Source organism: Physeter macrocephalus, unplaced genomic scaffold, assembly GCF_002837175.3.
Source record: "Physeter macrocephalus isolate SW-GA unplaced genomic scaffold, ASM283717v5 random_147, whole genome shotgun sequence".
NCBI classification, from domain to species: Eukaryota; Metazoa; Chordata; class Mammalia; order Artiodactyla; family Physeteridae; genus Physeter; species Physeter macrocephalus.
The window spans coordinates 6,358-22,091 of NW_021145433.1; the positions used below are offsets into that span (position 1 = coordinate 6,358).

At 52.4% G+C, this 15,734-nt stretch overlaps 1 protein-coding gene across 1 annotated transcript; it reads left to right on the top strand.

Moving 5' to 3' along the window:
- Positions 1-5,979: 5,979 nt before the first annotated feature.
- Positions 5,980-15,159, top strand: LOC102995056 (pepsin A-like). Its single transcript, XM_007106217.3, has 9 exons — positions 5,980-6,035; positions 6,470-6,629; positions 8,588-8,705; positions 9,170-9,288; positions 9,989-10,188; positions 12,180-12,296; positions 13,453-13,597; positions 13,687-13,785; positions 14,895-15,159. Exons 1-9 carry the CDS (start codon positions 5,980-5,982, stop codon positions 15,042-15,044), a joined length of 1,164 nt encoding a protein of 387 aa, XP_007106279.1. The 3' UTR covers positions 15,045-15,159.
- Positions 15,160-15,734: the final 575 nt, after the last annotated feature.

Here is a 15,734-nt window from a genome sequence, read left to right on the forward strand (position 1 = left end):
GGAGTGAGACCCTGATTGAAAGCTCCCAGGGGACCAGCCATCACAAGGCCTCTCAGACCCGCTCAGTAACACTTATCTTGCTTAATGTTCCATCCCAGCCTTGCCATAATTCACTTCTTTAGATTTCCTTCCACTGCTTGATTTGATATGCTCACAGAACATTTCTGAACACCTGTGCCCTTGGCAGGGGGTACCATGCATTAGCAGTGCAGTTCCCAAGGCCCCTCAAAGCCAAGTGCCAGGTAAGGCTAATGGCAAAGTAAATGTTGCTATCTAATCTTTCTGCCAAGCCAGTCTGGCACAATGAGATTATGTGGTTTCCCTGCTGGCAGTCACAGATCAGCCCTGGCTGACATCAGACTTCATGAAGAATGCTCGGTCCTAGAGTCAGGATTCCACCTTCCCTCCCAAGAGTTCCTCTGGGGACTGGATAGGATGGCTTCTCTGAGTGCCCCTGGGCTGTGATGGGCGGCAGCCATCACAGAATGTCCATTGTACACTCTAACCAATGGACAGAAACCAGGTGGATGTGTGTGGCTACAGAGCCCGGCCCGGGACAAGAGCCTCCCAAGACCAGAGCCTTCTAAGACCCGGGTTCTAGTCCTGCCTGTGTCACTACTTAGTTATGTGAACTTGCACTGATCACTTACTCTTCTGAACTGTGTCAATGGGGATAATGCAGGAATAATACGTTTTCAAAAGATCATGTATCTCAAAGCACTCAGAAAAGCATGAAGAGCCACAGAAATGCAGTCCTGGTTGTACTGATGGGGGTTTGCAGATAAGCAGACCAATGATGTCAACTCCCTCCTTCTCAGGTCACTTGTATTGCCTGAGCAGAAAACCACCTTGCAGAACAGTGAAATGGCCCCCAAATGGAGAAAAGCATGAGGCAGCCAGGTGGATCTCTGTGGAGTTTTCTAGGAGGTTTCTAGCCCTGTATTCGCTTTCCATTGCTGGTGACAAATTAACACAAACTTAGCAACTTAAAACACCTCACATTTATTATCTCAGCATTTTTGTGGGTCAGGAATCCAACTCACATTTATTATCTCAGCGTCTTTGTGAGTCAGGAATCCAGGCCTTGTTTGGCTGGGTCCTCTGTTTCAGGGCCTCTGATAAGGCTGCAGTCAAGGTGTCGGCCAGGGATGTGGTCTCATCTGAAGCTCGAATGGAGAAGGTCATCTTCTAGGCTCACAGGGTCATTGGCAGGATTCAGTTTCTTGGGGGTTGTCAGACTGGGGCCGTCGGTTCCTTGCTGGCTGGAGGCTGGAGGTCACCCTCTGTTCCTTGCCATGTGGGCCTCCTCATAGGGCAGCTTGCTTATTCAGAGCCAGCAAGGGAGAAAGTCTACACAAAGAGTCGGCGGGCAACACCCAAGTAACAGTCTCACATAATGTAATCACAAAAGTGACATCCCATCTGCTTTGCCATATTTTATTGATGAGAAGCAAGTCATAGGTCTTGCATACGTTCAAGAGGAGGGGATTACAAGAGGAATGAATACCAGGAGGCGAGGATAATTGGGGGCCATCATAGAGTCAGCCATATACTAGGAATTGGTGACATCAAGCGTGTCAGCCTCCCACTTATGAAGTTTTCCCCAAACTTCAGTATCTTCACCAGTCCCATTAGGGCTTCCCATTAGTGTGATCCAAAGGCCTCTCCAGGTGGAAAGGAAAGGGGTCTCCCCCTCTGTCCTCTCCCGACCTGACCACAAACTCCTCGAAGGCATGGCCTAGCTCCATCTTCCTCATGGATGCACCCCCAGCAACTAGAACATGCGTACCCAGAACACAGCAGGTACAAAATAAACAGGTGTTGAATGAATGTGTGCATGTGTCCTGCAGGTTACTGCCTGAGGAGTCTGCTTGGGAGTCTGCTTCCCAAACGTATTTCTCCTCTATCCAAAATTCCCGTGTGGGTCTCACAGACAAGCAGTTCCCCACAAACTGATGCCTAATTTTGGGCTCCAAGCACTGCAAGCCAGCTCCAGGATGCCCAGGGGAGCACCCCTCCTAGATGGACTCTGGTCACCCCACCCTTACCGCCAGGATAGAATGAAAGAGCCCATCTGGATGGCCCAGCACCCAGGGGTCGGAGAAATGTGCACAGTCCCCACCCAGCTTCTTGGAGCTTCTCCTCAGCCTGCCAACCTTGTCACCCCTGCCATAAGACACGGAGCGTGGACAGATTTTAGTCATGGTTCAAAGGACCAAAATGGAAGCAGCAATGATGACTGGTTGTTCTTTTCTTTTTCGTTTTCTTTAGTCAGATTACATCATTTTACTTGAAATGAATCCAGTGTGTCCCCTCCAAGGCCTCCACAGCCTTGGGCAGAGCCTAGTACACAGTTTTGCCTTCGCTCATACTGTGTGGCCATCAATGGCTGAGCGCTTCACCTGCTGTAAAGTCAGGTGTGTCTGGGCTATTGTCACTGAGTGAAATTTGCCTCTTCAGGTGTTCAATCTAGAGATAGACTATTTTTATCCCCCCACAAAGTTCCCCCATCCCCCCTTGTAGTCAGTCTCCTACTCTGACCCCAGCCCCTAGAAACCACTGACCTGTTTTCTGTTCCCATTATTTTGCCTTTTCCAGAATGGCATATAAATAGAATCCTACAAATGTAGCCTTTGCGTCTGGCCTCTTTCACTCAGCATAACACCCATGAGATTCATCCCGTAGTTCATCTGTTTCTATGGCTGATGGTCCTCCATCGTTGGCCATACACTGTTCACTTATCCAGGGACCAGCTGAATGACATCAAGTTGTTTCCAGTTTGGGGCAATTATGAAAAAAGCTGTTATAAACATTTGGGTCCAGGTCTTTGTGGGGACATATGTTCTTCATTTCTTTTCAGTAAATACCAAGGAGGGGGAGTTTCTGGGCCAAATGGTAGGTACATGTTGACTTTAGAAGAAACTGCTAAAAAGACAATAAATAAATAAATAAATAAATAAATAATTTTTTAAATAAAGAAAGAAAACATTTAAAAAATAAAAATATTAAAAAAAAGAAACTGCTGGGGCTTCCCTGGTGGCGCAGTGGTTGAGAATCTGCCCGCCAATGCGGGGGACACGGGTTCGAGCCCTGGTCTGGGAGGATCCCACATGCCGCGGAGCAACTGGGCCCGTGAGCCACAACTACTGCGCCTGCGCGTCCGGAGCCTGTGCTCCGCAACGGGAGAGGCCGCGACAGTGAGAGGCCCGCGCACCGCGATGAAGAGTGGCCCCCGCTCGCCGCAACTAGAGAAAGCCCTCGCACAGAAACGAAGACCCAACACAGCCAAAAATAAATAAATAAATAAATAAATAAATAAATAAATTAATTAATTAATTAAATAAAATAAAATAAACTGCTAAACTGTTCTCCAAAGTGGCCGTACCACCTCGCCTTCCCACCTGCAGTTGAGAAAAGTTCTACTTGCTCAGCATCCTCATCAGTACTCTTCATTTTAGCGGCTGTATGCGTATGGCTGGTGAGCGCTCTGTGTTTAATCCTCACAACAATTCCACGGAATTGATGATACTATTTATCTCCCTTTTACTGATGAGAAAACTGAGTCCCTCAGAGACTGGATCACCAGTCCCGGGTCTTGCAGCTATTCAGAGCCAGTGCTGGGATTCAAACCCAGAACCTGGAGCCAGGGCTCTTCCTGAGATTCTTCCACAGCCTCCAGTACATCTCAGTCCATGGCTACATAAGGGAGCAGGCACAGGGAGTGACAGAGACCCGGATCCAAGCCCCCGTTCAACCACTTCTTACCTATGTCACCTCAGGCAAGTGGCGCAACTTCTCTGGCCCTCGGTTTCCTCATCTGTAAAATGGGGATAATAACGTCACTTACCACAGTGAGCTAAGAGTAGTGGTCAGTGAATCTAAGCTCCCCGTCCCCCCTCACTGCCAGGGAAGAGAAACACGTGAACGATGATGTTCTGTGTCAGTTACTGCAATGGCTGGCAAACGGCAGAAACCGCCAATCACAAAATCATGACCCTACTCTGAGCACGTTCCCAAATCGCCCTTAACTGCGCCGAGTTTACATGGGATTAATTAAAACACTATGCTGAGCGCCTGACGCACCATATAACTCACTGAGGGAGATGAAAGATGAATAAAACACACGTAATGCTCCTCACGGTTCATGCCCCACATCTCAGTCCTGAGGGTCCCTTGACCCACCCTACTCCACCCAACCTCAGTTGCCTCCATTTCTAAGTTGGAAAGTATGCAGATCCTCCTTTATTTTTTTTTAAGTATCATGAACAATTTCAGATATGCATAACATATATATAAAGTGTAAAGAATCATGATGAGCACCCATGTACCCAATGCCCAGCGTGAGACACCGCGTACCTTTGAAGGCCCCGGAGAGCCCCCAGCACGTGCCCCTCCCTCCACCCTCCAGGAGGGACCCTTGAGCCAGCCTTTCCGTCTGCGGCTCCCAGGACCTAGGCAGGCATGTTTAGGACCATCAGCTCCTCCACAGAAGGGCTGAGTGAGATCCGCCCAGATCAAAGGAGAAATGCTCGAGGGGGAGGAAAGGAGAGCAGAGAGAAAGCAGGCATGAAAAGATGTGAAAATGGAAAAGACGGGTCAAGGATCCGCATTTGGGGCACAAAGGTGTCTTAATGGGTGAGTTTGAAATGCAAAGATGCTTTGTACTAACCACCACTGGTCCCAAACTTGATCCACACTCCCCACCCCTCCGTACTCATCCAGAAGCACTGGGGAAAATTTGGAGCTTTTATAGAATCTGTGTCTCCCAATGTTGGAAAAACCAGGGGTGGCCCAGGGAATACGATCTCAGAACAAAATCCACAGACTGGTCTCGCCACCTACTGGCGACCTCCCTCCTGCATACCCCCCTCCGCCACAATTCCTGAATAGAAGTTCTCACTCCACTTTGTCCACTGAATAAACCCCACAAAAGGGAAGAATCCATTGGGTTGGAAAGCAGGGGGAGATGGGTTCGATCCCTGGTCAGGGAACTAAGATCCCACATGCCACGTGGCACAGCCAAAAAAAAAAAAAAAAAGAGAGGGAGAGAACTTTTCTAAGTCATTCACACCCTAGTATGAATTTTCCCAGATTGCTTTGCTCACTGCAGCTGATTCAGCCCAGTTAAGCACGGAGCACCTGGGAGTCAGACCCAGATGGGGTCTCAAAGGAGGAGGCTTTGAGTAACCGAGAGGGTAGGAGAGGATCAGTAGAGGGTAGAAGAAAGGGGGCGCAGAAAGTGAGCGGCACAGATTCCAAAGACGAATGCGGCCTGTTTCAAGTTTGCTTCCTCCAGGAAAAGAAGCATTCTTCCATTCCCTCTCCACTCCATCCCCTTCCTCTGTACTGTACACACCACTTTCCCAAGACTCAGCCCAATAGCCACGAGAAGCAAGAGCAAAATAAGGCCCATAGGCTAGTTAGACATCCAGCAACCCCATACAATGACACCTCCATGGGGAAATGTGTCCTGAGTCCCAAACTACGGACCTATGAACGTGCTTGAGGAAAGCAGCTCCAGGGACACGGCCTGTCACTGAAAGGACTGCTGCTCTCCGAGAATCCCAGCTGTCTGTCCCATCGGGACAAATCAGGGTGCCTGGAGCTCCTTTGACATCTGTTCAATGTTAAGTGCGCTTGGGACCAATTTCGTCAAAATGTTCAACTTGTCCAATTTGGATGCATTCTGTTATTTAAGAAATAAGCCGCCACTTCGCCTCTTGCTTTCTGCAGGGCCATCCCAACCCAGGATGTGGTTACAGTGGAAAGCTACTCAGCTGGAAACTTCCCAGAACATGGCTCAGGGCAGGGACAATCTTATCAGGAAACTTTCTGTTTGGGGTGAGGATAAAGGGTGACGTTTAGCGGCTGATAAGGCCATGCCTGAGGACTTGAGCTGTATATAAAGAGCGGCTCCTTCCTGCTGCTGTACCCCTGCCCATCTTCCCTTCTCTGGAGTCTTGGGAGCCAGGAAGAACCATGAAGTGGCTGCTGTTGTTCACCTTGACGGTGCTCTCCGAGTGCACCTCCTACAAGTGAGTCTGGGGGACGCGCTGCACGAAGAGCAGCTTCCCGGGGGCTATCTCCCCTTGCCGCCCTTCCCGCTGCCTTTTTCTTTCCTCCCGTATTTCTCCTCTTCCCTTCCTCCTCTCTCTTCAACCGTCCCAAGCCTCCTTTCTCTGCTCATCTGGGGACACAACACGGCAGACGTGGTTAACAGCCCAGACCCTCCAGTCCAGCCCGGGCTGCGTCCGCAGCTCCAGCACTGGGCCGGGTGACTTTGGGCAGCCACGTGCCCCCTCTGCATTACTGTGCCCCAGATGGGAGCGACTCCCCTCTCGACTCCCTTCTTCGGCTCTCGAGCCAGCTTTCTTCTCCTTCCAGGCCTTCCACGGCACCCTACGAGCAGGCCCCTTGGCTAATTACGCTTCTTCCTCCAAACCATCTGTTTGCAAATGCTCCGCCACAGGGTCTCGCTCACCAAAAAGAAGTCCTTGAGGCAGAACCTGATCGAGAATGGCAAGCTGAAGGACTTTCTGCAGAAACACCAGTACAACATAGGCAGCAAGTACTTCCCCTCGGAGGGCGCCACCTTGATGTCCGACCAGCCCCTTCAGAACTACATGGATGTGAGTGCGTGGCAGGCAGTGGGCCGGCTCCAAGGACTTGGCCCAGTGGAGAGAAGGGGGTCCCGGGGGTCTGGGAAGATGGGCCAGCGCTCCAAGCCCCCAGGCAGCAGTAACCCAGGGATCTGCTCCCTGGATCTCAGAGGCACAGGGACGGCAGGAAAACGCACAGTCAGAGTTGGTGCTCTCATTCATTCATTCATTCATTCATTCATCCAGTGCTTACATGGATGGAGCACCTTCTCTGTGTCAGGCACTGTGCTGGGCCCAGAGAAGCAGCCGTGAATGAACCTCGGGGAGCCCACAGTCTGGTAGGAGAGCCGCACAAAGCGTAACAAGCACAACCAGGCCGAGGCCACGCAGCGACTGTGACACACTGAGTGTGTTGCAGGTGGTGGTCAGGGACACCTCTTTGGAGCAATGAAGAGACAGCGGGGGTTCCAAGAGGACAGGGGAGGGTCCCAGAGAGTGGGACCACTTGCACTAGACCCTGTGACACTGGGGAGCAGAGCGTATTTGAGGAAAGGAAGCCAGTGCCCATGTTCAAAGCGAGGTCTGCGGGGGTCAGTGGGCGGAGCCAGACCAGAGTCTGGGCTAAGGGTCTGCATCCTAATTGCCACCGCATCATTTTAACTAGGGAATTTCAGGAAGATCACTTTGACTCTTCTGTTTGGGGCGCAAATCCCTTCAGTAGAGAGTGCGTCCCCTGTGTGAAGGCCAAGGTTAGGAAGCAACGCTGCCTCTCGTTAAGAGCTTAGCCTGTGAAATTTGCCAGACCTGGAGCAAATCTAGGGTCTAAAGCTTCTGAGCCATGCGACCTTGGGCAAGTCATCTAAATTCTCTGAGTGAGACTCAGATGCCTCGTCTGTAAGACAGAACCATTACTATCTACCATCAGAGGCTTGTTTCAAGTAATTCATGCGATAATGTAGGTTTGGGGTCTTTTTGTTTGTTTGTTTGTTTGTTTGTTTGTGGAGTGCTTAGCACAGGGCCTGGCCCTTGGTAAGAGCTTGTTCAAAGCTTGATAATGTTAGCCCCTTTGTTCACTTAACAAATACTTATGAAGTGCCTACCCTGTGTCAGAGGCTCTCTGCCAGGAGCTGGGGAAACAGTGGTGACTGAGCAAAGATCCTGGAGCTTATATTCTAGAGGGGAAGACAAATAAGAGACAAACAAATAAGAATGTAAGATATTTCCAGGTAATGACAAGTGCCACAAAGAAAAATTAATTAATTAGAGTAAGGGGAAGAAGAAGAATGGGGCAGGGGCAAATTTAGATACAGTAGTCAGGGAGGGCCTCTTGGTGCAGGTGACATTTGACTAGAGCACAGAAGGAGTGATGAGAAGATCTAGAATAAACATTTTCCTAGCACAAGGAATAGCAAGTGCAAAGGCCCTGAGATGGGAATGAGCTGGTCATCAAAGTGGCTGGGACAGAGCTGGCATGGGAGAAACGCTGCCACTAAGAATAAAAAGCCTGAGGACACCCTTTCCTGAAACCCATTGTACGCACCTAGATTCAGGACTAAGATACCTCAAGGGGTCTCCGCCTTTAGGCGGGTGACTTGTTTATCTCCCCTTCAACAACTTAACGAAAAAGCGCTTAAGCAGTTACTCGGCTGGGTGCTGTAAGGTTCCACTGCTGTCCGAGAGTGTACATTCTCTAGGATGGCGAGACTAAGACACTCAAGGCAAGGGGGGACAGCAGATTATGACTGGGTGTTAACGAGGCTTGGGAGAGAATAGTCAGTGGGTGACAGGAGGGCAATAGGGGAAGACTTCAAGGGGGAGGGGAGACCAGGCTGGGCCTTAAAGGATGGATACGCTGGAGGGAGAGACAAAGGCAAGGAGGCCAGTGAAGGCGAAGGGGGGAGGTGGCCGAGATGACCCAGAGACAGTCCCTGGGGAGGCCAGGCTGTGGAGTCCCCAGTCACTGAGCTATGCTGTCCCCACCCCGGCAGATGGAGTACTTCGGCACCATCGGCATTGGGACCCCCCCCCAGCACTTCACCGTCATTTTTGACACCGGCTCCTCCAACCTGTGGGTGCCCTCCATCTACTGCTCCAGTTCTGCCTGCAGTGAGTGCCCCCCTGCCCTCTCTGGGGCCCCAGCACCAAGTCACCTAGGAGCCCTGAACACTCAGGGGCCTCAGATAGGTCCCATTTCAAGCCTGCTGGAGTCACTCAGGGATCCACTCAACAGGCATTCACTGAGCACTTACTATGCGCCAAGCACTAGGCTTAGGTGCCCTGGGAGGTGAAGGGGCGAATCACATGTGGTTCCAGCCCTCAGAAATTTCAGTCCGACGGCAGAGAGAGTGTGAAGCTGCATATCACCACGGGCAGCTGTGGGCCTGCTCCACGCGGCGTTAAGCTGGGGGGGGCCTCAGGAGGGCCTTCAGTCAGCGAGACGGTCGGCCAGATGAGTTAACCTTCTCCTCCAAAGCCCCGCCCAGAACCAAGACACCCACCGAGGAAGACGCCCCCAGCCCGTGACGCTGGCTCAGCTTTTGCAGTTTGACGATGTCTCTTCTTGCCCACAGCCAACCACAACCGCTTCAACCCCCAGAAGTCCTCCACCTTCAAGGGCACCAACAATACGGTCTCCATCGCCTATGGCACCGGCAGCATGACAGGCATCCTTGGATACGACACAGTCCAGGTGAGCCCCCGCTGGCCAGCGCCTCATCCTGCCCGGGCCCTGGGGCCGGCTTCCAGGGACAGCACACGCCCCCCCGAACCAGCTCATTCAAGCAATACGGGTCTCGGTGATCCCAAAAGTAACCTGACTGGGGCATGCGGAAAGTGGCAGAGACACCACAGACATTTCTAGCGGAGAAGCAGCAGTGGTAAGGGGGTGGGTGCCTGGAGCCAGAAGCCACCCTCAGAGTCACCCAAGTTGAATGCTATGGAGGGGGCAGCGAGAAGGGAGAAAATGCCTCAGTTCTCTTTTAGCACCTCCTCTTCTTCCTCCTCCGTCCAACCCACAGCCCCCTCGAGTCACAAAATCTCCACAAGCACCCCCATTTTCCAGGGCACAGCAGGGGTCAAGGGCTCTGATTTGCCTGGGGTCTGCTTTGCATCCGATCTTCAGAAACACAAACACACGGTGACCACCTGTTCCGCAGCAAATTCTCACACTAAGTTGCAGACGGAGCCCATCTGGAGATCAGCCTCGACCGTTACCTCCAGTGGAATAACAAGCATTCCCAGGGATAATCCCTCTCCTCCCCTTCCAGCCTGATGCCCCGGAAGCCAAGTCCTACACGAAATGAACCAGGGATGCTCTGGGCCCGGGGCTGGCACCCCGCAGTGCTCAGCCAGCACAAGCTGATCATGAACGTCTTGGTTTCCCCACCCAGGTTGCAGGCATCTCCGACACCAACCAGATCTTTGGCCTGAGTGAGACAGAGCCCGGCTCCTTCCTGTACTACGCTCCCTTCGACGGCATTCTGGGTCTGGCCTACCCCAGCATCTCCTCCTCCGGAGCCACCCCTGTTTTTGACAACATGTGGAACCAGGGTCTGGTTTCCCAAGACCTCTTCTCCGTCTACCTGAGCAAGTAAGTTAGGCAAGGAAGTTGCGGTCACCTGGTCCAGCAGGGGGCTGTCGAAGGCTGGGTGGGCTGGAGAGAGTCTTGGCAAGCCGGGGGTTGGAAAGGTCAATGTCTAAGGCTAAGGTATATCTTTGGAGAGAAAGGTGCCAAATTCCTCTCTGATGAACCATCTTCATTCGTCTTATTTTACTAGCGGGAGTCTTTCACCTTGCCTTACCCAAGTCAAATATCATTAGCCATTTGCTCTCCTGAAGACCACCATTTAAAGTGAAGCCACTTAGGGGGCTTCCCTGGTGGCGCAGTGGTTGCGCGTCCGCCTGCCGATGCAGGGGGGCCGGGTTCGCGTCCCGGTCCGGGAGGGTCCCGCGTGCCGCGGAGCGGCTGGGCCCGTGGGCCGTGGCTGCCGGGCCTGCGCGTCCGGAGCCTGTGCTCCGCGGCGGGGGAGGCCGCAGCGGGGGGAGGCCCGCATACCACAAAAAAAAAAATAAAATAAAATAAAATAAAATAAAGTGAAGCCACTTAAAATTGGGGCCGAAAGTCCATAGCAAAAAATGAAAAGAAGATTTGATTGGGACTTACATCTCGAACAGTGAAACTTTCAAATGATGAAAGCAAGTTTCTTTCATTAGTTAACAAAATCTAGGTTCCAGGTGTGGCTATGAGTTTATTCTAAGAATAAGGAATAACAAAGTCTTGATTTGGGCTGAGTAGAAGCTTATGCCAGAATATCTGAGGGTGTGTCCTCGACTTTCCCAAGACACTCAACTTTCCTCTGACATTCACATCCTTCACCTTTTTTTTTTTTTTTTTTTTTTTTCCGGTACGCGGGCCTCTCACTGTTGTGGCCTCTCCCGCTGCGGAGCACAGGCTCCGGACGCGCAGGCCCAGCGGCCATGGCTCACGGGCCCAGCCGCTCCGCGGCACGTGGGATCCTCCCGGACCGGGGCACGAACCCGTGTCCCCTGCATCGGCAGGTGGACCCTCAACCACTGCGCCACCAGGGAAGCCCACATCCTTCTCTTTTGAAGCGATTTGTCACCATCGATGTGCTTCCCTTTAGTTATTGACGGTTCTGCTGTCATCTCGTGTCACGGGTGCTGTCAGATGTTTACACGGAAGGCAGGGTGGGGTTGGGTGACTTGGGGTCACGTTCTGTCCGTGTCCAGTTCCTCAGTGATTGATTGCTTTTTGTCATCTACGTTTGTTTCCCTATCTAACCGAAAACTGCAGAGATTTAGACAATGAATATTCCAGAAACCAGGACTCCTGCAGTTTACAGCAGGAGGGCCCTTTTATCCTTTTTTCCTCTTGGCCACTTAATATTCAAGTTTCAGCTCTGAAACATAATCTGCTTTTATGGGCACTTAGATAGTGCACATGGGGCCGACTAGAACAGAGTTTCTCAATCTCAGCACTATTGACATTTTTGGACCAGATGACTCCTTGCTGTTGGGGGCTGTCCTGAGATGTCTGGCAGCCTCCCCGGCCTCTACCTACTAGACGCCAGGGGCTCCCCCGACCCCCGCCCAATCATGGCAATCAAAAACACCTCCAGACGTTGGCAAACCATGAACTACACTATCAAGGCCTTAAGAGCAGACACTGTCATTCATTCATCTCTCTTGAGGTCCCCACAGCAATGAGAGAGAGTATTTGGTGGAAACCACACAACACTTCGGAACCAGAAAGACCTGGGTTCTCATCTTGGTTTTGCGACTCCCTGGCTGTGTGACCTTGGGCACATTGCCTCACCTCTCTGAGCCTCAGCTTCCCCACTGTAAAATAGAAAGAATAATAACAATAGCGACTATGGCATGGATCTTGGTGTAAGGATTACAGGAAGCCCTGTGGGGCACACACTCTGCACGGCTCCCGGCACCGGCAAGAGTCCGACCTAGAGTAGCTCTTAGAATGCCCACAGTTTATATGTTCAGTTGAATGAGTGAATGAATGAAGGAACAAATGAATTCCTGCCTTTTCCCCTCCACTTTCCATAGAGATGATGAGAGCGGCAGCGTGGTGCAGTTTGGTGGCATCGATTCTTCTTACTACACGGGAACCCTGAACTGGGTGCCTGTTTCTTATGAGGGTTATTGGCAGATCACCGTGGACAGGTGAGGTCACCATGGATGGGCGATATCCTGGCATGGGCCCCAGACCCCATTTCTTTACAGACTCATAGTTAACTAAGCATTCCAGGATCCCCCCTGGAACACGCAGCACAGGGAAACGTGCTCCAGGAGGAGAAGGCGGAAGTTGGCCGAGCCAGAGAGACCCTGACAAGGGCACGTCGCAGGAGGAAGAGCGCTGTCAGGAACCCCCAGACACTCTGCAAGGATGAGGCAGCCACTTCCCTTCTGAGCAAGGAGGCAGGACAATCTACCAGCATCCCTGGGGAGAGGGGAGGACGCCCCTGTCCATACATCTCGGCATTTAGGGGGCCTGTCACTTTTGGTCTAGGATCAGGGCAAAACGGCAGAGAAGTTGTTTCAAACCATTTCCTCCCACTTTCCCCTTCAAATCCTGTCTGCCCCGAGGCAGCCTCATCCTCTGGCTGCTCTGCCCCCAGCTGGCCTGCTAGGGTGACCCATTGCCCAGGTTTGCCCAGGAGTGAGCAGTTTCTTGGCATGCCAGTCTTGCAGTACTAAAACCAAGACAGTCCTAGGCAAACTGGGACACACTGGTCCCCCTACGTCTGCCCCAGCCATGCTAACATCCCATCAGTTCCTCGAACTCCCGCCCCTGCTCCCCTTGGGTCTAGAACAGGGCAGTCAGGGCTGGACTTACCTGGCCATCACTCCAGTGTCGCCATCACTCCCCACCCTCTGTCCCCTCTCCCTGTGATGTCCTCCTCCAACTCCTCACCTCCCTAGCAACCTCTGGGCCTCTGCTTCCCTGAGAAGCCTTCCCTGGCTGCTCCACACCACCCCCCTCACCCTGGCTTGTGTTCCTGGTCCCTTGCCATACGCTCTGCTACCCTCCTCCTCCTCGATCATAACTTACCTTTCCAGCTAGAGTGGAAGCGCCCTGCAGCCAGAAACCGTGCGCCCGTCTTGTCTGGCTTCGCATCTCCTGTGCCTAACACAGAGTAGGCGCTCAGTAAATATTTGTAGAACACATGAATGCATAGAATGAATGAGCGTGTGAATGAGAGAAGCTGAAATTTTATGCGTCGGCCCATGGCTGAGGACGAGGGACCTTCCAGGGTCACCCCTTGGGAGATGTACCCCCTGGGGGCTCAGGGGACCTCGACTTGCATCTCACCCTCAGCATCACCATGTATGGAGAGCCCATCGCTTGCAGCAATGGCTGCCAGGCCATCGTTGACACCGGTACCTCTCTGCTGGCCGGCCCAACCTCTGCCATTTCCAACATCCAGAGCTCCATTGGAGCCACCGAGAATTCCTATGGCAGTGTAAGTCCAGCCCTGACTGTCCTGTTCTGGACCCAGATGGTGGACCTGCCCCACAGGAGGGACGAAAGCCTTTCTAATCCTCTTTCTAGATGGTGATCAGCTGCTCCAGCATCAACAGCCTGCCCGACATCATCTTCACAATCAACGGTGTCCAGTACCCTGTTCCCCCCACGGCCTACATCCTGCAGGTAAGGGGGCTCTGAGCCTTCCACCTAGATGTGCCTGCAGAGAATGCGGCCACGTACTCCCCCTTGGCACAAGGGCAAGTGCACTTCCACAAGCTGGAGCTAACATCTGCTCTGGACAGCCTCCGGAGAAAAAGAACACTTCAAAAATAAATGCATGAAGGAGAATTGGGATGCAACACCCCCAGGGGGAAAAAGCAAGGCAAGGGCTGATGGCGTGAGAAGAGGATTTTTAGTTGGACACCAGAGTCCAAGCTCTGGGTCTCAATTACTAGCCCGTAGATACTGAGCAAGTTACAACCTTCCTTAGCCTCAGTTTCCTCATCTAAAAGCTAGAGCTTTCCCCGCGCTCAGGGTGTGGTTAGGGTAATCACGCGAGATTGGCCACATCAAAGCTACGAAGGGTTGGGCAAATCGAAATCACAGCTTCCACGGGGTAAGGGCTTACGATGCTCCTACCGTCTCTACCAAATAAAAATCTTTAGTCAGATGAGCCACGGGAAAATTCTGCCTTCGGTTACGATGCCTGATGGAAAACTAGTTCTGCCCAGTGGGTCGATGTTATTCAGCGAGAAGTAGGGAGGCCCAGGCCCCTCCCCCAGGGATGCTGATTAATTAGGAGGGAGTGGGGCCTGAGCCATGGTGGGAGGTGGGGCGCAGGGTGGGGGGTCAAAGCTCCGCAGGTGATTCCAATACACAGCCAAGGTTGCTGGCCCAGTGACTTAGTGAATGAAAAGGACCAACAGCTGATCCGGTTTGCCACTGGTCAGGACCAGAATAATGAGAAAAGGCTGCGTCACCAGGGCTTCCAAAATCCTTCCCGGCAGCTGAGTTCTCCCTAAAGCCCTTAGCTGCGATGCTGACGTCAGGCTGTATGCATCTGCCAGAAACACTGGATAACGTCTGGTAATCCCTGGAAACCAAGAGTGCAGTAAGCCGCTTATACAGGCAGATCCCGGGCCAGGAAGAGCCAAGTCCCCAGGCATGAGCCAGGAAGCTCCTCCTTGCACGTGCCTGGCAGGGGACCACGGCGGGCCCTGGATGCTCACGCCCCAGCGCCTGTCACTGCTGGGTCTGTGTCCCAGCTCCAGTTTTATTCTCCCTTCCTCCAGAGCCAGGGAGGCTGCATCAGCGGATTCCAGGGCATGAACATCCCCACCTTCTCCGGAGAGCTCTGGATCCTGGGTGACATCTTCATCCGCCAGTACTACACCGTCTTTGACAGGGCCAACAACCAGGTCGGCCTGGCTCCTATGGCCTGAGCCCCAGCCTTTCCGGCCACTTCCCAGGAAGATCCCGCCCTAGTCTCTGTCCCTGTTTGTTCTTCGATGTAGATAATTCTCCTGATCGTTCTTCCTCTGGGATTGTGGAGGTGGAATCTTGGCCCCGTTCCCTGTCACACCAATAACGTAGAATAAATCATAACCTCCTGGAAAATGCTTTATGGGGTTGCGTCTCTTTGTCAGTGTTCCCCTTTACATCGCTGGGGTCAGAATGCCAGGGCAGGGGGACAGAACTGACCACATCCATTTGGACAGCACCAAACACAGTGACAGTGGCAGCACACTCTTTGTAACAGAGCCGGGAAGATGAATGGGCCTCGGCTGGGCCAGCTGGGAGCATCATATAAAGAGTTGGGGACCAGAAATGCCAGGCCCGTTGCCTCCTCATAGAAGAGAGCACCTGAGTTCTTGGTTGAGGAGTAACTTCTAATTTTTCCCAAAGCCAAGAAGAGATAAGGAGAAAAGGAAAAAGATTAAGGAGAGGTGCCCCCTGATGGTGGCTTCCTAAGTAGGGCAGGCAGGGCAGTGATGACCGTGAGACATGGGCCAGAGTGGTGAGAGAAGCTGACACCCCAAAATCTACCAGGCTGCTCTGTGATGAGCTGGTTGATGCAGACTAACCCTTGGGAGCCCCTCAGTACTCTGGGTGCAAGATACCAAGCTGATCCG